Source organism: Hydra vulgaris, chromosome 02, assembly GCF_038396675.1.
Source record: "Hydra vulgaris chromosome 02, alternate assembly HydraT2T_AEP".
NCBI lineage: Eukaryota > Metazoa > Cnidaria > Hydrozoa > Anthoathecata > Hydridae > Hydra > Hydra vulgaris.
This window is the reverse complement of record NC_088921.1, coordinates 40,726,357-40,750,655: the sequence shown is the minus strand read 5'-3', so window position 1 is coordinate 40,750,655 and position 24,299 is coordinate 40,726,357. Positions and strand designations below refer to the sequence as shown.

Below are 24,299 nucleotides of genomic sequence, written 5' to 3'. Positions count from 1 at the left end.
GGCTTCTGATATTATACTCAAGTAAAATATATATTGAGAACTTTTTTTGGTGTTTCGGTTTCTCACAAAGGTCATTTGAAAAATAAGTTTTTACAAAAAAAAAATTAGCTGTGTAACAAAACTGTATAAATTGATTATGTTTCAGAAATATTGATATTTATATTTTTATAAATACATTCTTTTAACATAAAAACATAAATGAAACTTTTTTGAAATGCAATAAAATGTTCGAATGTATTGTATGTCTACGGATCAATTAAGGTAAAAAATTAAATAACCATAAATATCAAATTTTTCAAAATATAAAAATTAATTTTTTTTATTCAAAGTTTATCAAAGATTTGCAATCTGAAAGCCATTTTTGTAAATTTAGTATATATCTTTAGAAAATCAATATACTGAACCATTTATATTCTACGTGTTTCTATACCTCTATAGCAACGGTTAAATTAAATAGATTAATCACTGATTTTCTTATTATTAGCTTCCAGAAATTTTTTAAAAACGAGTCTCGGAGTTTTAGCAGTTTAAACTTTGAATGGGTAAAAATAAGTTAAACTTGATGCTTAATACAGAAAGAACATTTTTTTCTTTTGAAAAAATCTGTTTACAATAGATAAAACAAACTTAAAAAAACAATTTTTCTTATTTTCTGATAACATTAATAATGTCAGTTTAACAACATAGCTCAATGACGTAACACAGGTAATACACGTGACACACCTAATAGGTAACTGAGTTTTTTTAATATTTTGTTATCATTCTTGTAAAAAGAAAAAATAATGCTTTATAAATAATTGGACCACTCATTAAGGCGTGAATACAGGTGGTAAAATGGTAATGCTAATTGATGCGCATTGTGTAACGCCTTATTATAATACAAGCACAGCAGCTTGATTTTTCACGCTAACATAAAGTCCATAGCAAATCCAAATTATTCAATTTGTTGCATTTACATCACTAGAATTACATCACACGCATTTGTATTAAAATATTGTCAGTGTAGTTAAAACTACATTCTTGGTAACTTTTCAGTGTTTGTCTCTAAATAAAAGTAAAGTTACATTCACCTATCTCGCCATTGAAATTTTAAAAATCTATTTTTATAAGAACTATTTATAACTAAAGTTGTAAATAAAATATTGACCTTATAATTAAAATATAATACAAATGAAAAAACATATAGTAAAATAGATGCGGTAGATACAAGAGAATTAGACAACTCTGGTTATTTGTTACTCGGATTATCCACAAAAAAAAGTTGCAAGGATATAAATAATAAATTATGCATATTTATAAAATCAGCTATACTGACCGTTTGTATAAAGGTTGCTTAAACAAAGTCAGGTTTTGGCGGAGCCCGCACAACTTTAATCGAACTCATCCAAAGCAACATTCTCTTTACAAACCTGACCCTGGATTATAAGCCTGACTCTGGATTATAAGCCTGGCCGTGGATTATAAGCCTGATCTTGGATTAACTTTGATATAATTGAGATGCTAAATCTAATTTATGAAGAATAAAGCTTATTATATAATCAATAACCAAATGAGAGACGGAAACAAGTACCAAAAACTTTGTTTCATATTATGTTTAGAACTTATAATATTCCCCAACTTTCTAACCATTTCAAATATTATTATGGTTGGAAATGCATCAGTAATGATTTTTGAAAAACTTAAGACGATTCCGGAAATTATTACTGGAGAATTAATGATGGCTGCAAAAACAAAAATAAGTTTGTTATATAAAATTAATTCGAAGTAAAATTGTGTGTACTCCTGTATGTACTCCCAAAACAGCACAATCTGTAAACCCATCGTTAGTGTAAAACATTTATTACACTATGTAATAAATTTTCATTTTTGTTCTGTTCCTGGTTTGAAAGTGTGTTTTCCTAACCAGTTAGGTTAGGAAAACACACTTTGCTTCTATAACCGGGAAAATGAAGTTTGAAAAATTGCGTGATTTCGAGAAAATTTTCGATTTACTTTCAATGCCGAGCTTCCTCTTATAATATTCCTGAACTGCTACAGTTGTCCAGATATTTCTAGAATTCTAGAACTTTCAAGAAACACTCTATAACATTCAACAAACTTGAACGTTCCAACAACAGTTATTAATTATTACTTTTTCAACTAGCTCATCCCCAGTGGGCATCGGACGTAAAAAAGACGTCTTTTAAACGTCTTTTAAACGTTTTGGACGTCTTTTGAACGTTCAAAAGACGTCTTATTTAGGTCCTGTGCCCACTGGGTCTTTACCCATGTCCAGCCTGGACAGCCGCTGCGGACTAGCGAGTTTAAAAAACCCAGCCATCAAAAAATCAATTTCTTTTTTATTATTAGAAAAAAAAACAACTTTTTTCCGATAAATTATAAAAATTAAAATAAGTCACTACTTACTCTTCATTTTTATTGTTTAATGTTGAATTAATTAAAAAAAAAAATAATATTAATATTCTTGTTTACATATTGGAGAAAGAAAATTCTTTTACACCAGGGATAGCGAAACTTTTGCAATAAGACTTTTGCTAAACTTCATCTTAAAAAGTTAGTGTAAAAACCTTAGTTAGTTAAACTTCATCTTAAAAAGTGTAAAAACCTTAGTTAGTTAAACTTCATCTTAAAAAGTTAGTGTAAAAACCTTAGTTAGTTAAACTTCATCTTAAAAAGTGTAAAAACCTTAGTTAGTTAAACTTCATCTTAAAAAGTGTAAAAACCTTAGTTAGTTAAACTTCATCTTAAAAAGTTAGTGTAAAAACCTTAGTTAGTTAAACTTTATCTGAAAAAGTTAGTGTAAAAACCTTAGTTAGTTAAACTTCATCTTAAAAAGTTAGTGTAAAAACCTTAGTTAGTTAAACTTCATCTTAAAAAGTGTAAAAACCTTAGTTAGTTAAACTTCATCTGAAAAAGTTAGTGTAAAAACCTTAGTTAGTTAAACTTCATCTTAAAAAGTTAGTGTAAAAACCTTAGTTAGTTAAACTTCATCTTAAAAAGTGTAAAAACCTTAGTTAGTTAAACTTCATCTTAAAAAGTGTAAAAACCTTAGTTAGTTAAACTTCATCTGAAAAAGTTAGTGTAAAAACCTTAGTTAGTTAAACTTCATCTTAAAAAGTGTAAAAACCTTAGTTAGTTAAACTTCATCTGAAAAAGTTAGTGTAAAAACCTTAGTTAGTTAAACTTCATCTTAAAAAGTTAGTGTAAAAACCTTAGTTAGTTAAACTTCATCTTAAAAAGTGTAAAAACCTTAGTTAGTTAAACTTCATCTTAAAAAGTGTAAAAACCTTAGTTAGTTAAACTTTATCTTAAAAAGTGTAAAAACCTTAGTTAGTTAAACTTCATCTTAAAAAGTGTAAAAACCTTAGTTAGTTAAACTTCATCTGAAAAAGTTAGTGTAAAAACCTTAGTTAGTTAAACTTCATCTTAAAAAGTGTAAAAACCTTAGTTAGTTAAACTTCATCTTAAAAAGTGTAAAAACCTTAGTTAGTTAAACTTCATCTTAAAAAGTGTAAAAACCTTAGTTAGTTAAACTTCATCTTAAAAAGTTAGTGTAAAAACCTTAGTTAGTTAAACTTCATCTGAAAAAGTTAGTGTAAAAACCTTAGTTAGTTAAACTTCATCTTAAAAAGTTAGTGTAAAAACCTTAGTTAGTTAAACTTCATCTGAAAAAGTTAGTGTAAAAACCTTAGTTAGTTAAACTTCATCTTAAAAAGTGTAAAAACCTTAGTTAGTTAAAATTCATCTGAAAAAGTTAGTGTAAAAACCTTAGTTAGTTAAACTTCATCTTAAAAAGTTAGTGTAAAAACCTTAGTTAGTTAAACTTCATCTTAAAAAGTTAGTGTAAAAACCTTAGTTAGTTAAACTTCATCTTAAAAAGTGTAAAAACCTTAGTTAGTTAAACTTCATCTTAAAAAGTGTAAAAACCTTAGTTAGTTAAACTTCATCTTAAAAAGTTAGTGTAAAAACCTTAGTTAGTTAAACTTCATCTGAAAAAGTTAGTGTAAAAACCTTAGTTAGTTAAACTTCATCTGAAAAAGTTAGTGTAAAAACCTTAGTTAGTTAAACTTCATCTTAAAAAGTGTAAAAACCTTAGTTAGTTAAACTTCATCTGAAAAAGTTAGTGTAAAAACCTTAGTTAGTTAAACTTCATCTTAAAAAGTGTAAAAACCTTAGTTAGTTAAACTTCATCTTAAAAAGTGTAAAAACCTTAGTTAGTTAAACTTCATCTTAAAAAGTGTAAAAACCTTAGTTAGTTAAACTTCATCTTAAAAAGTTAGTGTAAAAACCTTAGTTAGTTAAACTTCATCTTAAAAAGTTAGTGTAAAAACCTTAGTTAGTTAAACTTCATCTTAAAAAGTGTAAAAACCTTAGTTAGTTAAACTTCATCTTAAAAAGTTAGTGTAAAAACCTTAGTTAGTTAAACTTCATCTGAAAAAGTTAGTGTAAAAACCTTAGTTAGTTAAACTTCATCTGAAAAAGTTAGTGTAAAAACCTTAGTTAGTTAAACTTCATCTTAAAAAGTTAGTGTAAAAACCTTAGTTAGTTAAACTTCATCTTAAAAAGTGTAAAAACCTTAGTTAGTTAAACTTCATCTTAAAAAGTGTAAAAACCTTAGTTAGTTAAACTTCATCTTAAAAAGTGTAAAAACCTTAGTTAGTTAAACTTCATCTTAAAAAGTTAGTGTAAAAACCTTAGTTAGTTAAACTTCATCTTAAAAAGTGTAAAAACCTTAGTTAGTTAAACTTCATCTGAAAAAGTTAGTGTAAAAACCTTAGTTAGTTAAACTTCATCTTAAAAAGTGTAAAAACCTTAGTTAGTTAAACTTCATCTTAAAAAGTGTAAAAACCTTAGTTAGTTAAACTTCATCTTAAAAAGTGTAAAAACCTTAGTTAGTTAAACTTCATCTTAAAAAGTGTAAAAACCTTAGTTAGTTAAACTTCATCTTAAAAAGTTAGTGTAAAAACCTTAGTTAGTTAAACTTCATCTGAAAAAGTTAGTGTAAAAACCTTAGTTAGTTAAACTTCATCTTAAAAAGTTAGTGTAAAAACCTTAGTTAGTTAAACTTCATCTGAAAAAGTTAGTGTAAAAACCTTAGTTAGTTAAACTTCATCTTAAAAAGTGTAAAAACCTTAGTTAGTTAAAATTCATCTGAAAAAGTTAGTGTAAAAACCTTAGTTAGTTAAACTTCATCTTAAAAAGTTAGTGTAAAAACCTTAGTTAGTTAAACTTCATCTTAAAAAGTGTAAAAACCTTAGTTAGTTAAACTTCATCTTAAAAAGTGTAAAAACCTTAGTTAGTTAAACTTCATCTTAAAAAGTGTAAAAACCTTAGTTAGTTAAACTTCATCTTAAAAAGTGTAAAAACCTTAGTTAGTTAAACTTCATCTGAAAAAGTTAGTGTAAAAACCTTAGTTAGTTAAACTTCATCTTAAAAAGTTAGTGTAAAAACCTTAGTTAGTTAAACTTCATCTTAAAAAGTGTAAAAACCTTAGTTAGTTAAACTTCATCTTAAAAAGTGTAAAAACCTTAGTTAGTTAAACTTCATCTGAAAAAGTTAGTGTAAAAACCTTAGTTAGTTAAACTTCATCTTAAAAAGTGTAAAAACCTTAGTTAGTTAAACTTCATCTTAAAAAGTGTAAAAACCTTAGTTAGTTAAACTTCATCTTAAAAAGTGTAAAAACCTTCAGGAAAATTATTTGTTTAAAAAGCAATAGTAAAACCAGGCTGCGTAATGCAAAAAAAAAAGGAAAAAAATTCTTTTCTTTGAAAATCTTTTTTTCAAAGTAAAATTTTTAAAATAAGTAAAAAATCATCCTAACTTTTAGAAAAAAGTCAGAATTGATCCAGTAGAAGTCTGAAGTGATCAATTAATGACATGGCTCAACCTGGCAAAATAAAGTCCGGTGACAAAGAAAGAGACAATTTTAAAACGTATAGCAAACCTAAATTTTGTAGCGTCCTTGCCAAAAATGACAACATTTTTCGCAAAAAAAATCTGATGCATTATAACAAGAGAGATGGATTTGTAATAGCAATAAAAAGTTGACTTTTGATATGTGTTTACATAAATTGAAAAAAACTTCCTCAAAATATGTCTTTAGCTGCCTTAAGGTGCTCAAAGTTACTAAAATAAAAGGCATTTTTCATGAAAACAACCTGTTTTAGTCATAATTTGGCAGTGTTAGTTACATTGGTTACTTCACTTTTATAGTTGTTCAATAAATGTTTAAAATAAAATGTTTAAAGCTCTTTTAAATCTTATTTTTATCGCTGCAAAGTCGCCATTTTTATCGCTGCAAAGTCGCCATTTTTAATAAAAGTATCGGTTATTTGATGATGTTGTATGTCGTTTTCTTAAGTTTTGCATACATTTTGTTAATTTTTTGCATACATTGTTATATTGCATACATTTGCATACATTTTGTTAATTTTGTTAATATCGGTTATTTTATCGCTGCAAAGTCACCATTTTTAATAAAAGTATCGGTTATTTGATGATGTTGTATGTCGTTTTCTTAAGTTTTGCATACATTTTGTTATAACGGAGAAGAGCAATTTAAATGAGCATTTAAATTGCACGGGCAATGAAAGAAAAGAGCTCACAACAATAGAATGGGAAAAATAATAATTCAATGCACAACAAAATTATTTAATTTCAATTGAAAATACATATAAACAAAGCATCTTATAATAATTGTTAACTTTACGTTTTACTGATGCAAAATGCCTTTTCTCAATTTTTATTTTTGTTTAAAAATAACAGTTTAGGCATTTCAGTGGTGTAAAATGGGGTCAAATGAATAGTTAAGGATTTTAATTATTTGTTTTTTACGGAAATAAAATTTTTAATCTTTTATTTTTTTAAAGTAATAGAGAATATTGAATATTTAAATATATAAAAATCAAATAATTTTTTGTTATAAGTTTTTTATGAAACTATATTTGATTAAAAAAAATTTATTCCATTCTACACTGATATTTGGGGAGAATGAAATACGCAAATATATGTGTAATTAAAACAACATTATTATTAAAAAAAACAAAAAGCAATCAATAATAACAATTAAAAAAAGCAATCAATTAAAATAAAGTATTTTATTCTTGTGATGATGTTGAGTCGCTTAGAGATACTAGAGGTTGAGTTGAGAATTCAGTTGTGCGGCACTTTTTGGTGCAAAAACTCAGCGCTTTTTACCTATATAAATTGGTTTGCAGCAGCAAACATTTTCGTTGGACTTGTTGCTTGGTTTATTTGCTGTTCGCCATTAGAGCTAACCTTACGTTGTTTTTTAACTTTGCTGCTTTTTTGCTCTCAGTATCTTTTAACCTTTCAAGTATTTCAGGTTTGCTGAGATACCTTCCTTCGAAGCTTAGCGCATATACATTTTTTTTTTTTTTTTTTTGTATCAACGTGTTGGATACGAAACATTTGTTGCTGCTACAAGTAGTTTGGCTGATTTGTTGCAAAGCTGCTGCAAGTGATTTAATTTGATTGCAGTTGTTGTTTTTTTTTGTTTTTTTTTTGGTGCCCCAAGAAGTCCTAACGGTCTTGTCACAGAGCACCGCGAAAGTGCATTTAACCGGGAAGTTCACGCCTCCTTCCTTACCGTGACGCGAAAATTTGCCCAGAGCTCGTTCCGAACCTGGATCTCCTGCTTAAAAAGCAAGCGCTCTAACCACTGCCACGGCCACACAACCTCTTTTTGAACTTCTTTTTGAAAAGCCAGAGTTGCTACAACATTGAAGGTTGTTTGCAGACAGGGTGACTTTTGAGGTGACTTTGAAGCTGATGCTATGTGACATATGCTGATGCTAGATGTTGGTGTAGATTCAGAGGGCAGAGGCTGAAGTAGTGTAGTTCCTAGTCCTAGTATTGATGATGGTAATATCATAGATTCTGGTTGTAGAGATAATGAAGGCTCAGGTTCAGATGACGCGATTGAGCTGGTAAACAAAATAAGAAGATATTGTTTTCGATACAAATAAGTACGGCCCAACAAGTGACATGTGTCACATGTCCATCTACGTCTAAAATATGACCTAAAATTAGATAAATAAGATAATAAGATTGATGTAATCTTTTGTGAATGTAAAATTAGATAAACATAATAAGATTGATGTAATCTTTTGTGAATGTAAAGTTAGATAAATATAATAAGATTGATGTAATCTTTTGTGAATGTAAAATTAGATAAGTATAATTAGATAACTAAAATTAGATTGAACTAATTACCTGGAATTTTCCTAATGGCGGGAACATACATGTTAGTGAGCTACTGCACAAGTTGCTTATCTTCCATCCATCCGGATGGAGATATAGCGTATATGGCATCATCTGGACCACTTAAACACCAATCTCTGTATAAATATTTTTTTGATTTAAAAATAATGTATGGAGCAAGACGATTACCAGCAGCATTAATGCTATTTTTATAATGGATTTTTTCATTGTTGCCAACCAATTTCCACGGTTGTTTTGCACCACGCCGGCAAACTATATTTTGCTTACCTGATCAAGGTAAGATCAATCCCACAATTCTCCTTTTCCGTTTATTACTCATAACTTTTTTTCCTAAATAACAAATTTAATTTTGAAAAAAAATTCTTGATCAGCGTAAAAAGTTCTAAGAAAACTTCTAAGTTCAATGATATCCAATTTTACTTTCAAGAGTTTTAAGTTCATTTTTCAAAATAATAATAAAAAAGTCTTATTTCGCTTACGGAAACTTAAAAATTTATAATAAATTTTTTTTCATCAAAAATAAAATTTTGTACCATCTTACTCAGAAAAGTATTTTCTACAACACGATTTAAAAAAATTTGCAAAAAGATTATCCAACAATTAGATAAAAGCAAAAAAATAAACATTGTCATAACTACTTCATTCTATTTCATTTTACTTTGTTTTACTCTACAATTTTTTCAATATTTTTCTTCGTATATCAATAAAACGTTACTACTGTTTGATGTTTTAGTTTAACATAACATTTTATTTATAACTTGCTGCATTAATGTATCAATCAATAATTACTTATGAATCTTATATAAAGTTGGTTCATTGTAGAACAATGTAGCTAACAATAAGTTAGGCACAATTAGGCTGATGGAAAAAGAATATAAAAAACCGCTGCAATGTTTGATTTTTCTTTTGTATGCAAACGAACTCTGCTATTTATTTGGATCGATCTACCATAGAAAAAAAGCCTCTTCAGGTCCAAGCGGTTAAGCATTTGTAAATTGTGAGAAATTACCAGTTGTTGCATTTGAAAAGATTAAATTAACTCTTCCAAAAGTTGAACTTAAAATTATGAGCACAAATAAAAAATGTATGTGGGAAATGTTCTATCCAAGGAAACTATCTAGTCGAGTGCTTTAACTAGCCTAAAAAACTCGGCTGTGGCTATTCCAATTTAACGTAAATTGAAATTGACTTTATTAGAATAGACTTTTTTATAAATGAATTTTTATTGGAATTGGCTTTTTATAAATTAATTTTAACTTTAGTCGATTAACTTATACGTCGGCGGCTTTATGAGTCAATGATATAATCAATATATTACCGATGAAAAAATAATTAATAATAATATTTAATTAAATAAAAATGCATGTAATAATTATTAAACAACAATAATAATTAATACCCATTAGCATAAATGATTATAATGTTAATATAACCTGCACCACAACATTGTCTTATTTAAAGACTCTATATATTTATATAAAAGTTAATTGTTACGTTAAATGTTACGTATTAATTAAAAATTAATTCTCGAATTAGTTTACAATTAATACGTAACTGCTGTCATTAGGTTAACCTAATTTCGGCATGTTTTCTACCTATTGCACAATCTAACATCATGTGCAATCCTGTCCGCTTTCTCTATGCTATCTTTCTAACACGATTACTTCTATCTTTTGCTCTAAGATAACTTCGTTCTTCCAAAACTCACTTTACTCTTGGCCGTAAAGCGGTTATGACGCTCCTTCTTGGGGGGCTGAACATGTCTTTGCGTGCCTTGGTATGGTGGTCTCTGTATGGCAACTAGCCGGAGGAGAATAAACCACAATACCTAAAAGTTAATTAAGTAATATATTTAACAAAAATTAAATATATTTTCGAAGTTTGGTCACTGTTAATTTAGAAAACTTTATATCGAGCTATAGGAGTATAATAAATAAGCTATAAAGAGTATATGTGCACACCTTTTCCCACATACATATAAGCTATAAAGAGTATATGTACACACCTTTTTCCACATACATATAAGCTATCAAGAGTATATGTACACACCTTTTCCCACATACATATAAGCTATAAAGAGTATATGTACACACCTTTTCCCACATACCTATTTAAGTCAGTCGATGTATGTAACTACACTTCGACTACGGCCATATCAATCAGCTTATGACATAAGTTATGTATGCATTGTATACATAATTTACACATAAGTTTTGTATGCATACATAAGCTATGCATGCATAGTTTAATATTATTTTGTGAAAATTTGATAAATATAAATATTAAATAAATATAGTTATAATTAAACGGCAATAATAGTTAAAACATATAGATCAACTTTTTTAAATAAAACACTAAAATCTAAAAAGTTGTTATCCTGAAGAGTCTTACCCTCAATCCTTGTTAGCCGCGCCTCTAAATATGCTGTGTTGATCATCCACGGCTCTGTGCCGATATGTTGTTATAGCTAAAAATTAAAAATTTAGTTTAAAAAAAATGCTATTATTTAAATTTCATATACATAATAGCATTTTTATGGGCTTTATTTGTACGCGCGTATAAGTAATGGCTTTCAAAATAATATATAATAATAAAAATTCATATGTATTTTAAATACATTCATTAGATAATTAGCAGCTAAGAAAATTAAAATAATTATCACATTTAAAACCACAAAAAAAAGTTTAGAATGGGGGGGGGGGGGGGTAGGGGATGGGGTACAATTTTGTTGCGTAATTTTAGGAGGGGGGAATAAAAATTAGTCAAAAAACAGTCCATTTTCATGAAAATTCCTATTTTCAGTAACTTTTTTCCCAATGAGGCAGCTAAATTTTAGAGACATTGAAATTTTAGAAATTTTTTTTTTCTAATATTTGAGTACATACCAAAAGACAATATTTTGTTTTTATTACATATAAATATTCAAATTTTAATTTTTTTTACTGCACGCTAATGTTTATACTAGTGTGCTTGTCATTTTTGCAGCTGCAGTGAAATCGTAAAGCGGCAAGTAAATGTTCAAAGTTGCTGTTATATGTATTACTTACAACTCCAAAAACAATAGGGTTTTCCTTCGAAAACTAAAACAACAGGGTTGTCCTTCGAGAACTAAAACAAAAAGGTTGTCCTTTGAGAACTAAAAGGAGATTAAATAAAACTTAAAACCTGTTGATGAATATAAATTTAATTTAGGATGAAGAATTTTTGTCATTTTAGTAAACCAAGTAATTAAGCGCATTACTAATTTAGAAAAATGTCTATACAACTTTGGCTTAACATAATCTATTGATTAATAGAGACTTGTGGCTGGGGGAGGCGGGATGGCATATATTATCCCACCTTGCGGAGTAGTATTCACAAGCTGTGTAAATAAAAGTATGGTTAAAACGTTTTTATGGTAAACTTATAGAAAAATGTGTTCAATTTAATTTATGTTAATTTATGTTAATCCTCATTTGAAAAAATCGATTTTTATATTTAAAAATCTTTTACGTCTATTTTCCTTTGTAAATTATAATATTTATGAATTAATTTTTTTTATAAATAAATTTTTTTTTTTAAATTAGGAAATTATTTTTTTGAAATCAGGATTTCAAAAAAGATAATTAAGACAAAGATAGAAAGTATTTAAAAAAAAAAGTAAAATAATAAAAGAAATAATAATAAAAGAGGAAAAAGTGTTAGATTTTTAAAAGTTGAGTTTATTCTATTTAAAGTCAAACTGTTTTTAGTAACTTGAGAACATGTAACTTAAAACGCGTACATTTTAAAATATGTTTTTCTCATAATGCAAATTAAAAATATATTCATGTAATCAAAATGCTTTTCTTTGTATTGATTGTATTAGTTTCAAATGTTTTATCAAGTAAGTTTAATTTAATTTTAAATTTCAAGACAAGTTTAAACTACGCTTGTTTGGCGTTTGACTCTCAAAAAACATCGAACGTTTAATTATTGTTTGAAGTATGACGGTTACACGTCAAACTTATTTGCCAACTTTACATTACACACGTCTTTACTTGCCAACTTTACATTATTACTAACAAGTTTATTATTTTTGCTTCTTATAATTTTTTATCTAATTTTATTTGTTTTGCTTTGTTGATTTTATTACGTATCTGCAGCAACTTTTTTTATCTAAATTTTTTATATACTCCTTAAATACATGCTTAAAAATATCTAAATTGTTGTAAATTAACTTTTATATTAACTTTTTTTTGTATATTTTTGTATATTAACTTTTATATTGCTATAAATTAACTTTTATATTACTGTATATTAACTTTTATATTTACTTGTTGTTTTTTATCATTTCAGTTACAAAAGTAGTTAATATTGATTTGAACAGTGAAAAAGAAGTTCTGTTAATATGTTTAACAAAAAACAAAGAAGACTTTGTGACGTGGTACAAAAAAAATTCGAAGACAAAAACTTTTGACGAGTTGGGATTCTCGGAGACGGTTATTTTTCCGGACTTAAATTCTATTCAATTAAAAGATGTTGAAAAAGAAGACTTGGGAATATATGTTTGTAAAGACCCTTTAACTGAAGTAACGTTTACAACTTTTGAGCTTGTTGAAAAAAGTATTTAATACTTATTTTGTTGATTTACACTTTCAATTTTTTCAAAATTGTTGTTCAGAAAAAACAAAAATACTATACAATCTTTAGCACAAAGTTGTTATTTTAGACATAACACAAGTCACCAAGGTAACAATAGAGCCACCAAGCCCACGTAAGTGTTTTTAAAACTGCTAAAATTGCTAAAAACTAAAACGGTAGAAAACAGCACGTAAAATTTTTTTTATTTTTCACGTGCTTTTATTATTACGTAATATATTACTTTTTAAATAACTTTTAGCTCTTCAATGGGTATTGCTACCAAACTCAGAAAACACTATTACAAACGGTAGATTGCATGTGTTTGCATGCAGGGCATCAGGAGGAAAAGTTAATGTTGAGGCTTTTCGCTTGAACAAAAATGGGTCAATTAGAGAAAAACTGCGACAGGGTGGAGTTGTTTTACACAATCCGTCAGAAAATGATACAGGAAAATATTTATGCGTTGCCAACAACAGCGCTGCTTCTATAAAACACGAGTTTAACATCTTTGTTATTGGTAAGTTTTTTATTTTTTAATAATAAATTTTTGAATTAGTTAATAATTAGTTCCCCACGTTTTTAGTTAATAGTTAGTACTTTCCCCACGTTTTTATAGGAAAGATAACTATTAAAATAATACGTGGGGAAAGTACTAATTATTAACTAATTCAAAAAGTGTACGCTTTATGGATTAAGATATAGTTTATTGTTTTGTTATTAAGAAAAAGGTAAATTTGTTAATACGTATTTTAATAGTTAAAACGTGCTAATGCGTATTTTAAGCATAATATATACGTCTTGTATATAAAACATTCAAAAATATTTATATGTATATACACTAGGTATATAATATAGAAATACTTTTGAAGGTTTTATTTTCAATAGATTTGATGTGAAATTTCCATGGTATATTTTCATCTAAGACCACTCCAAGGAAGTTAACGGTAGATTCCTTTTTAATAACCGTTTTATTTATGAAGAGATTCAGGGTAAAATGCAAAAAGCGAACTTAAGTAAAGTTCGACCTGAACTTTGAAGTCTAAAAATTTATTAAAAAGTGTTACAAAAACAACAATTTCTACTTTTGTATTAATTTTTATTAAAGTCCGGTAATTTCATAAAAAAACACTGGTTTTAATTGAACATGTTTAGTTTAAAAATCACTGGGTTTAATTGAACATGTTTAGTTTGAAAATCACTGGGTTAAATTGAACATGCAAGTGTTTTAATTAGTCAAAGGCTTTTCTACCTGGCAGCTGCTTTACATGGAAATGGTATTGGTGATTATATATGCGATACAGTTATCAGCTAAACATATATGACGGACACAAGATTATTGTTATTCATTTTTTGTTTCAAAAAAATTCAATTCCAACAAAGCTAACACTAATTACGTTGGGAATTAATAGAAAATTAATTCAAAAAATTAGACCAAACAACGGTACTCAATACAAGTACGAATAAGATATATAGAGAGGTAGAGAACAAAACCAGTAGTAAGAAAATGATTAATACAAGTTAAATTACATCTAATGTACGTGTTAACGGTTAACAAGTCAGCAATGGAACAATAGGATAAAAAACCTGTGCAGGTTGTCAAAGAGAGGTTGTCAAAAAGTAAGTTTTTTCTCTCATGATTTTGAAAATTTGTTAATTAAAGACTTTGCTAATAAAAATAATTTGTAAACAGCTTGAGATGTCAAAGCAATCTTCAGAGTTTTTAAAGAAATCATTTTCCAGCAGGGGGGGGGGGGGGGAGGATTTCGTACTTGTTAAATAGTTTAGAGAGCAATAAGGAGAGTTCTAAAAATTTTTTAAAATATGTGACAAGAATGTTGCCTTGACAACATATGTGACAAGAATGACAAGAATATAAATGAGAAATAACTACAGCAACAGAACCAGAGTTGTATAAATGTTCAACAGTAGGTTGACTTGTATTGTTGAGGTGACAGGAAGAATGCGGCTATTTGATTCAATATATGAAATCTGATAACAGTTTCTTTAGTGAATTCAACGGTTAACTGTCATTTTATTGATCTAAACTTAAATAGATCAAACTTTATTTTATTAATTTTTGCCTCGGTGTTTTACTAACGTTGTCGGCTAAACGTAAAAAATACTACCTTTGGCCGCTGTAATAACTGATGTTGTGCTTCTGTTAGCCCGACATGTCGGGCTATCAGAAGCACAACATATGTTATTACAGCTATCAGAAAGGGCTATCAGAAGCACAACACGGGCTATCAGAAGCACAACATAGGTTATTACGATATACACATGTTATCAGAAGCACAACATATGTTATTACACAACATATGTTATTACCGTATATAACATATGTTATTACACAACATATGTTATATACGGCTAAACCTAAAAAATATTACCGTTGGCCGCTGTAATAACTGATGTTGTGCTTCTGTTAGCCCGACATGTCGGGCTATCAGAAGCACAACATATGTTATTACAGCTATCAGAAAGGGCTATCAGAAGCACAACACGGGCTATCAGAAGCACAACATAGGTTATTACGATATACACATGTTATCAGAAGCACAACATATGTTATTACACAACATATGTTATTACCGTATATAACATATGTTATTACACAACATATGTTATATACGGCTAAACCTAAAAAATACTACCGTTGGCCGCTGTAATAACTGATGTTGTGCTTCTGTTAGCCCGACATGTCGGGCTATCAGAAGCACAACATACGTACATCAGAAGCCGACAGCGTTAGTAAAAAGACCGAGGCAAAAATTAATAAAATAAAGTTTGATCTATTTGAGTTTAGATCAATTAAATGACAGTTAACCGTTGAATTTACTAAAGAAACTGTTATGAGTTTTTTTTTATTTAGCCAGCATTGCTTACTCAGCCAGAAATGGAATTGCTTACTCAGCCAGAAATGATTAAAATAAAAACACATTTTTTGTCTATAAGAATATAAAATTTTGAAAAATGTTTAAAAGTAAACAAAACCATAATGATTCTGTGAAATCTTTCAGTATTAAATAATTTTATAATTTACAGTACGAGTATGGAATATGGAATTAAATAAATTAAATATTTGGTTTAGGGCAAACAAACTCACACTTAATATTGAGAAAGTTCTATTCCATAAAAAAATACCAGAATTAAACATTTCTTTCATGTTATCCAAACCTAATTTTTATGATAATATAAATAAAGCAAGTATAAAATTCTAAGGAATTCGATAAAAGTTTATCTTTCCAAGAAAAATTATATACAATCAAAAATTGCCTAAACTATTGACGTAGTGCATCAAGTTCAACCATCGTCAATATGCTCAATTTGATTAAAGTCTTAATTTTGGGCTAACTCACTATTTTATTAACTATGCAAATATATTGTGGGCAAGTACGTAAACAGCAAAACTTCAAAAAATTTATACCATAAACTCTAAACATAAACGAGAAAATGCAAAACCTCCAATGCAAAATATGAAAATGATAGATATATTTGAAATAATTATCTATCAGCATCGAATTTTTAAGTATAGGTATTATAGCTACCTCTTGCCAGCAAGCTTCAACAATAAGTTTGAAATAAATAAAAAAAAAGTATAATCTAAAATCAAGCAACAACTCCAAAATGCCTTGGAAATGTAATAAACTCTCAGAATATTGTATATCTTATGGAGGACCTAAATTAAGGAATGACAGTCAAAAAGAATATAAATTTATGAAAGAGTTCTTAAATTTATTTAAGTTTTAAACAAAAAAAGAAACTTTTAAAATTTGATGATCATAAGAAAAGTTATCGTTCTCTTTTTTTTATTAATTTATTGTTGTTTAGCTATTTTAAAGGTAACTTTGTTGTCGTTATTATTATTTTTTATACAAGCAATTTTATATTTTAATGATTATATCATATATATGATATAATCATTAAAATACATCGTTTAAACTTTAACAAAGGGGCTCTATGAAAAAATTGTTATAACGTAATGTTATTCTTTTCTTTGAGCCCCAATCTGCTTTAACTTTATTTTGTTGTAAGCTCAGTATATACTTTTGTATTTTATTTTCTCTATATGTAAACGTGAATTGTGAAGATAATATTTATACTAGGTTAAGCAATGAATATATATATATATATATATATATATATATATATATATATATATATATATATATATATATATATATATATATATATATATATATATAAGTATATATATATATATACTTATAATATACTTATAATATATACTTATATAATATACTTATAATATATATATATATATAAGTATATATATATATATATATATATATATATATATATATATATATATATATATATATATATATATATATATATATAAGTATATATATATATATATATATATATATATATATATATATATATATATATATATATATATATATATATATATATATATTTATATATATATATATATATATATATATATATATATATTCCTCAAAAATTGTTAAATAAAAAAGTTCATAAAATTCTTACTATTACCTATTTCATTACTCTTAATTAGTTCATGGTGGAATTTCTGAATGGTCACATTGGAGCTTGTGCAACCAAAATTGTGGCTTTGGAACACAAGTAAGAACAAGAAATTGTACAAATCCAAAACCAGCCAATGGAGGAATGCCTTGTTCAGAAGAAAGTCTACAAAGGCGCCAATGCAAATCAAGATCATGCTGTAAGTTCTCAAAAAACAACCGTTATATAGTCATTTCATAAAATACCTTTTACGTAATAATATTTGTTGTTTAAGCTGCTCCAAAGTTGACGAAATTTGGTTTTGATTTAACAGATGATAACAACTTGAAGCTTGACTGCTTTGCCACAGGTTTGATAACCTTTAGCTGTTGTTGTTGTTAATGTTTTCCTGTTTCAAATTTAAGACATGTTTTATTTTATCCAAAATAAAATAGCAGATTATGTAAGTGTTTCAGCATACTTGGTGTCACATACCTGTAACACTACGTGTGCTCTTTATTTTTTTTTTTTTTTAATGAAATAAATTTTTCTCAAGAACATTATGTGTCGTTAAATAATAAATTTGATAAAAAATTTTTATTATTTTATATATTTTATCTCCAGTGCGAACAGAAACTCAATAAGGAGTATTATAAATGTCATATAAACTTGTAAACATACCCTTTATTACAGACTATTATAATACAGTGCATAGTTGCTTTTTATGGTTGAATTAGATTCTATCGAATAACTATTCCGACTAGAATGAATTTTACAACTACCCTTAAAAAACCACGTATCAAAGATAATGCTTACTTTAATGCCATGGATATTTTAACGTCTGTGTAACAAAGGTTGTGAAACAAATAAGATTTAAAATTTTGCATAACTAAGAAGATGTTCTGTGGGCAGTTGTTGAGGATACGTAAACTTTTTAATCTTTGGCTCGAATTAATCATGGCCGAGATTATCTATATAAGAAAAAAAACTATTTGCAATCAGAAATTTTATTACTTATTCTTTTTATATATTAGTTTGAAAAATAAAATTTATGGATTTAGTTTTGGCATTTTTAATATTTGAATGATTTAATTAAACAATAATGTTAAAATATTCTTTCAAAATAAGTATGTATAAAACTAAAAACATTTTGTTCATTAATATCTCAAAAGTAGTAATAAATTATGTCCCAAATTACATGAAACCGCGTAGAGTTACTGTAAATGTTACGTTTTCAAAAAAACACTCAAAAACAATTTTTCAAGTTACTGTGTCTAAGCTTTTCTAGGCAGAATATATGATCACGATTAACAATTATTATGTTCAATACTGATATACAATAATGGTAATAACCTTCTATATGGTTATCATTAAAACGTTGTTGTTGCTGCTGCTGCTGTTATTGTTGTTGATATTGCTATTGTTGTTGTTTTTGCTGTTGTTATTTTTGTTGTTTTTGTTCTTGTTGTTGTTGTCGTCGTTTTTGTTTTTGTTGTTGTTGTTGTTTTTGTTTTTGTTTCTAATAATGTTACTATTTTTGTTATTATTGTTGTTGTTTTTATTACTATTGTTAATAATATTATTAATGATGATGTTATTTTTTTATTATTTTTAACAATTATTGCAACTATTTAACGACTATTTATCACAGGTATTCCAACACCTAAAATACTTTGGAAGTACGATGGTGATGATTTGCCAAAAGAGTATGGTAGTGAAGAAACCAGGTTGATTATTCCTAAAACTAAAGCTCGATCTGGAGAATATAGTTGTACTGTAGAAAATCCAGCTGGTTACTTTACAATGTATATAAATGTGGATTTATAAAACTTTGGTTACTACTCTAAACTACACCTTAATTAAAATCAAATAAAACTTAAATATATTTTATTAAAACATGTAATTAAAAAATATTTTATTTTAACATGTAACGAAAAAATATTTTACAATAACATATAACTAAAAAAAAGAAAAGCTGTATCTGTGGCTGGATAGCTCAGTTCGTTTGAGCGTCAAACGAATTGTTTAAACCCGGACTTTTGAGCCATGCGAGTTCAAATCTAGTTACCACCAACTCAGCGCTTGACCCCGGTGCGCTAATTCAATTACGAACGCTAAGTCAATAACGGACAATACCTTAGATTAGTCTTTATGACTATTTCTGGCTGTTCCTATATGCTAAGCCAACAAAATGTTTGGATATAAGAGCATTTTATAGCAAAGTATAGCATGAAATTTAAATAAATAAACAAAAAATTTTAAACAAAAAATTAAAAATTTAAAAAAATATTGTATGCATTAGTTTTTAAGCATTTTTTACCTTTACATACAACACATTTTTACCTTTATTAAGGTAATTTGCTTCAATTTTAGCTAAATATTTATGAAATGAACATTTTTATGAAAAGGAAAATATGTGTGAAATAATAATTTTTGATTAAAAATTTTTTTTTAATATATGCAGATAAAGAATAAAGATAGTTCAAATTATTGAAAATATTTAAGGTATAATTAAAGTGGTATTGCGATAGAGTCGCAACAACACCTAGATAAATTTTCCAAAAATGTAGGTTTTATACTTTTACACATCACTAGTTTAGTAAGTTTTTTAGTGACTCTAGTTTTTCACTCTTTTTTTTTGTTAACTTTTTGAAATTTTTTTTGTAAAATAAGTAGGAGATTTGTGAAAATTGTTTATTGACTTATATAGGCTAAATAGTAGCAGTAATATATTAGTGATAGTAATAAATAATAGTAAAAATTGTGACGAGCATTATTATATGTGAATTCACGCATTAGGACATTGGAAGATGATCTGCAAATTGGTGGATTATGCCAATTGATACTCTCAAAACCGTTTTCTAGCTTAAACTGTTGGATTAAGTCGCCACGTCTCCTAAGAGACTTAATCTAACATTTAACTCTATTCGTTTGACCATTCTGTGACAATGTTTAAATCGTTTTGGAGGATCAGGCAATCAGCATCGTGAAACTCAGGTCTTATTTCTTGTAACAGTTTAGTATAGTCAGCATAGATTTTATGAACTGATTTTAACTTATCCGTTAAGTCATTTATATAATGATAAATAATGTTGGACCAAGTACAGACCCTTGAGGAACTCCGCTTAGAACATCGGTCCAGTCGCTAGAGTGTTCACCTAAAACAGTTCGCTGCATTCTACTAATCAAAAATGACTCAATCCATTTTAGAACATTGCCATTAATCCCATATGCTTTCAATTTATGAAGTAGTCTACGGTGAGAAACTTTATCAAACGCTTTCGCGAAGTCCAAAAATGCAATATCGACAAAATTTCTTTTACTTAACGCTTTCGTGATGTAGTCGACACTCTCCAATAAGTTAGAAGTGCATCCTTTTTTGGACATAAATCCATGTTGATTATGTGAGATGCTGCTCGTTTTTTCAAGATATTTAGTTATCTGTTCCCTGATAATCTTTTCCAATACTTTACATGGAGCTGATGTGATAGACACTGGTCTGTAATTAGCGGCATCAAGACGACTTCCTTTTTAAAACAGCGGTGTGACGTGTGACTGTTTCCAAGCTGAAGGTGTTGAGCCTTCGGACAGTGCTTTATTGTAAAGTAAAGTAAGAGGGTAAGTCATTTGAGCTGCGCATTCTTTAAGTACCTTTGGACTAATGTTATCAGCACCAATAGATTTATTTGGGTTCAAACCTTTCAAATAAGCTAGCGTTGCTTCAAAATTAATGATTATATCGCCTAAGTCCTCTTGATAATGCCTTCTCCCAAAAATAGGAAACTGACTACTTTTACTATCATTAACAAAAACTGATTTGAAGTGTTCGTAAAGTCTGTTTGCAATATGTATTCCCTCTGTTAACGTTTCACCTTTCGCATCAAATATAGCACTTATAGATACATGAGCATTCTGTTGCACCTTAGCATAAGCGTACACCCTTTTAGGATTACTTTTATCTAATGCTAGTTGTGCTTTAAATACTCGAACACGACGTTTACATGCTTTCTGCACTTGGCTTCTTAGTTTTCTATATTCACAAATCAGTGTCGCTAATCGCCAGTTAGTCGCAGGTAAGTAGTTACCCAGTTGTTGTTTTTTTCTTTATTATAGCCAGTACCTACTTATTCATCCACGGCGTATTAATAGTGGTATGGACTTTTTTTAACGGAATAAATTGCTTGCTGAGTTTATCATACTTATTGCAGAAAAGTTCATAGCACTCATTAGTGTTTTTATTTTCAAATAATTGCTTCCAGTTAGTTTCCATAATATTTTTACCGAAATTTATATAGTCACCTTTATTAAAGTCATAATTTTTGTTTGAGAAAGAAATCTCATTTTTAGAAAGGACGACATAATCCCATCTCAATATGCGATAACCTTGCGACGAATTACATAACGACAAAGAGCTAGATAAGTTGATTACTCTAGTTGTTAAGTTTGTAATAATTAAACCCAAAATATTTTTTGCTTTACCAATAGATGCTTCGAATGTTGAGAAATCGACGAATTTTTCTAGGTTATGATTAGCTAAAGTATCAAGAAAAACACTTGCCGCACTATTTTGAACACTTAATAATTCGATCCTGTCATCATCGTGCCATTTGATATCCGGAAAGTTAAAATCACCTGCAAGTAACATACAACTATACGCTTTTCTATCAACAGCTTGCTTAGCCAATATAGTTGTTTTATTTATATCATTTATATGCGATAAAGGTGGTCTATAGACACAACCAATAAGAACAATTTTGTTACCGATTTTAATTTCACACCATATTTGCTCGGATTTGCTGTTGTTTAAGATCTCTCTAAGATGACGATCAGATACCTCATTCACGACTAGATCACGCTTGATGTAGATAGCAACACCTCAAATAAAGTCAGCACTTAAAATAATTAGTTTTCCTTGGAACTTTTTTTGGGGGTATGAACTATCTTAGATAAAAACAATTTTTTTCAGAATTAATTTTAAACTTGATTGTAGTTATTCACAATGTTCGTTTTTACACCGAAAAAATTCCTGAATCATTTATATATGATTTCAATCAACAACAAAAAAAAGTTGTAAAGTTCATTTTGACATTGTGAATTGATCAACATTCAAAAATATTACAATTTGTGAACCGTGTTTTCGGAGTTGCACACTAGTTCATCAGTAATAGATTTACCAGTAACAAGGTCGTCTTTGTAGATTTACCACTAACAAGATCATCTTTGTAGTTTGCGCATTATTAATTTTTTACTCTTGCTTTTCTAATACCTTTATACGTATCTTTATTTACAACACCTCGTTTTCATTTTGTTTCGCGTTCATCATTGGATTTACTTCTGCTATGAATTTTTTAAACCAAATTAGCCATAAGTCAGCATGTTAAAACAGTAATAAAACAATTTTTTTGTTAAAAATAATATTAATTTCAAAAACTGTAGATACTCTCTCACAACAAATCTGAACGACAGGAACGCTGGAGTTGATGAGTATGAAATGTGGCGCAATCTATAGTCAAATATGAGAACGAAACAAGGCAAACACAAAATTTATTGCAGAAAGCCGCCGTGTTACTTTACTTGACGAAACCCGTCAAGTGAAATAACATTGGTAAAAAACATTGGTAAAATACTATGAATAAAAAACCATGCACATGTTCTCACAGCTGTCAAGCATGATATTGTCAATATATTAAACAAACAATTTCAATCGGTTTTTTTCGGAAGAGCATGGCGAAATTCGGGGGTTTGAACTACAAATTACAAAAATTTTTAAATAGGATTGGATTAATGTTATAACAAATGAGGCAGTTCAACAAAAAATGGATTTTCTGAACGTCTATTGTTCAAGAAGTGTCGCAATTCAATTTACCTAAAATTAATTAAAACAGGAAATTTCCAAGCAAATGGAAAGAAGCAAATACTACGCCAATATTCAAGAATGGAAAAACAACAGAAACGCTCAACTATAGATTTGTATCGATACGGTTATATTATATTAAATACGGATATAGTGATATACCACCATCATTTATAATATGCAAAGTTACGGAAGCAATTATAAGAGGAGCGATAATGACTCAATTTTTGGAAAACAAATTGCTATCAAAAAATCAGTATGGTTTTGTAAAGAAAAAAGCGCGAGTAACAAATTTACGAGAAACAGACATTTTAACAGCAGGTACGAGTAATGGTATAGTATTGGATATGATTTATATGGATTTTGCCAAAGCCTTTGATGAAGTCTCACATAAACAACTGTTGAAAAGTGTGAAGCATTATATATGGCATTTAACATATACATATGGCATTAAGGGTATGCTTTTTGATTGGATATCGTCTTTTTTAAAGGAAAGAAAAGAAAGAGTCATGATAGGTGAATATGTGTCACCGTGGCAAGAGATTTTGGTAGGGTACCACAAGCTTCTGCGCTTGGTCCTTTATTGTTACTGATATTTGTGAATGATCTAGTTCAATTTTTAAATTGAAATTATACGCAGATTACAGTAAAGTAAATAAATTTATAAAAGATATCGAAGATCACGAGTCATTGCAAAACGACATTATTGAGTTAGTAAAATGGACGGATATCTGGTTGGCAAAGTTGAACGTTAAAAAGTGTAAAATGATGTAGGTAAAAAGAATCCAAAAATGAATTACAGTATGACCCATGACGACGAGGAGCAAACATTAGATATAACAGCAAGTGAAAAAGACTTTGAGGTTATTATTTTATCCTGCAACATAATTAAGTGAGTTCAACGACGGCAAAAGCGCAAAGCACTTAGGATCTAATTAAACTTATTTACATATTTTGATGTGGAAATAGTAAAAGCACTGTGACATTTGTGAGATTCTTGAGTTTACTCGCATGGCGACCTTATTTAAAACAGGATATTGATAATTAAATGCAATAGCATTCAAATATCTTGAAGTAAAAGTAATTTTAAATAATTTTAACTTGT

At 28.1% G+C, this 24,299-nt stretch overlaps 2 protein-coding genes and 1 long non-coding RNA gene across 3 annotated transcripts; 1 reads left to right on the top strand and 2 right to left on the bottom strand.

Moving 5' to 3' along the window:
* Nucleotides 1–9,615: 9,615 nt before the first annotated feature.
* On the bottom strand, nt 9,616–17,508 carry LOC136076941 (uncharacterized). Its single transcript, XR_010636705.1, has 3 exons — nt 17,371–17,508; nt 10,636–10,711; nt 9,616–10,072 (listed from the first exon to the last, which is right to left on the bottom strand). It is a non-coding gene; the product is annotated as an uncharacterized LOC136076941 (long non-coding RNA).
* On the top strand, nt 11,985–19,314 carry LOC100208243 (hemicentin-1). Its single transcript, XM_065790923.1, has 7 exons — nt 11,985–12,109; nt 12,562–12,828; nt 12,935–12,979; nt 13,106–13,363; nt 17,393–17,560; nt 17,636–17,710; nt 18,992–19,314. Exons 1-7 carry the CDS (start codon nt 12,064–12,066, stop codon nt 19,165–19,167), a joined length of 1,035 nt encoding a protein of 344 aa, XP_065646995.1. The 5' UTR covers nt 11,985–12,063; the 3' UTR covers nt 19,168–19,314.
* A 1,557-nt stretch (nt 19,315–20,871) lies between these two features.
* LOC136076064 (uncharacterized) lies at nt 20,872–23,362 on the bottom strand. The gene is made up of 3 exons (XM_065789528.1): nt 23,341–23,362; nt 21,465–22,215; nt 20,872–21,370 (listed from the first exon to the last, which is right to left on the bottom strand). The coding sequence occupies exons 1-3, from the start codon at nt 23,360–23,362 to the stop codon at nt 20,872–20,874; spliced, it is 1,272 nt and encodes a 423-aa protein (XP_065645600.1).
* Nucleotides 23,363–24,299: the final 937 nt, after the last annotated feature.

What these genes read in the sequence shown, in the direction of transcription:
- LOC100208243 (XM_065790923.1), top strand. Translation starts at nt 12,064, where the DNA reads ATGCTTTTCTTTGTATTGATTGTATTAGTTTCAAATGTTTTATCAA. An exon ending in GTTTAACATCTTTGTTATTG is followed by an intron (nt 13,364 to 17,392) that starts GTAAGTTTTTTA and finishes ACTCTTAATTAG; the next exon opens with TTCATGGTGGAATTTCTGAA. An exon ending in ATGCAAATCAAGATCATGCT is followed by an intron (nt 17,561 to 17,635) that starts GTAAGTTCTCAA and finishes TTGTTGTTTAAG; the next exon opens with CTGCTCCAAAGTTGACGAAA.
- LOC136076064 (XM_065789528.1), bottom strand. Translation starts at nt 23,362, where the DNA reads ATGGTGGTATATCACTATATCC. An exon ending in GGTGGTATATCACTATATCC is followed by an intron (nt 22,216 to 23,340) that starts GTATTTAATATA and finishes ACTTTATTTGAG; the next exon opens with GTGTTGCTATCTACATCAAG. An exon ending in AATACGCCGTGGATGAATAA is followed by an intron (nt 21,371 to 21,464) that starts GTAGGTACTGGC and finishes TTGTGAATATAG; the next exon opens with AAAACTAAGAAGCCAAGTGC.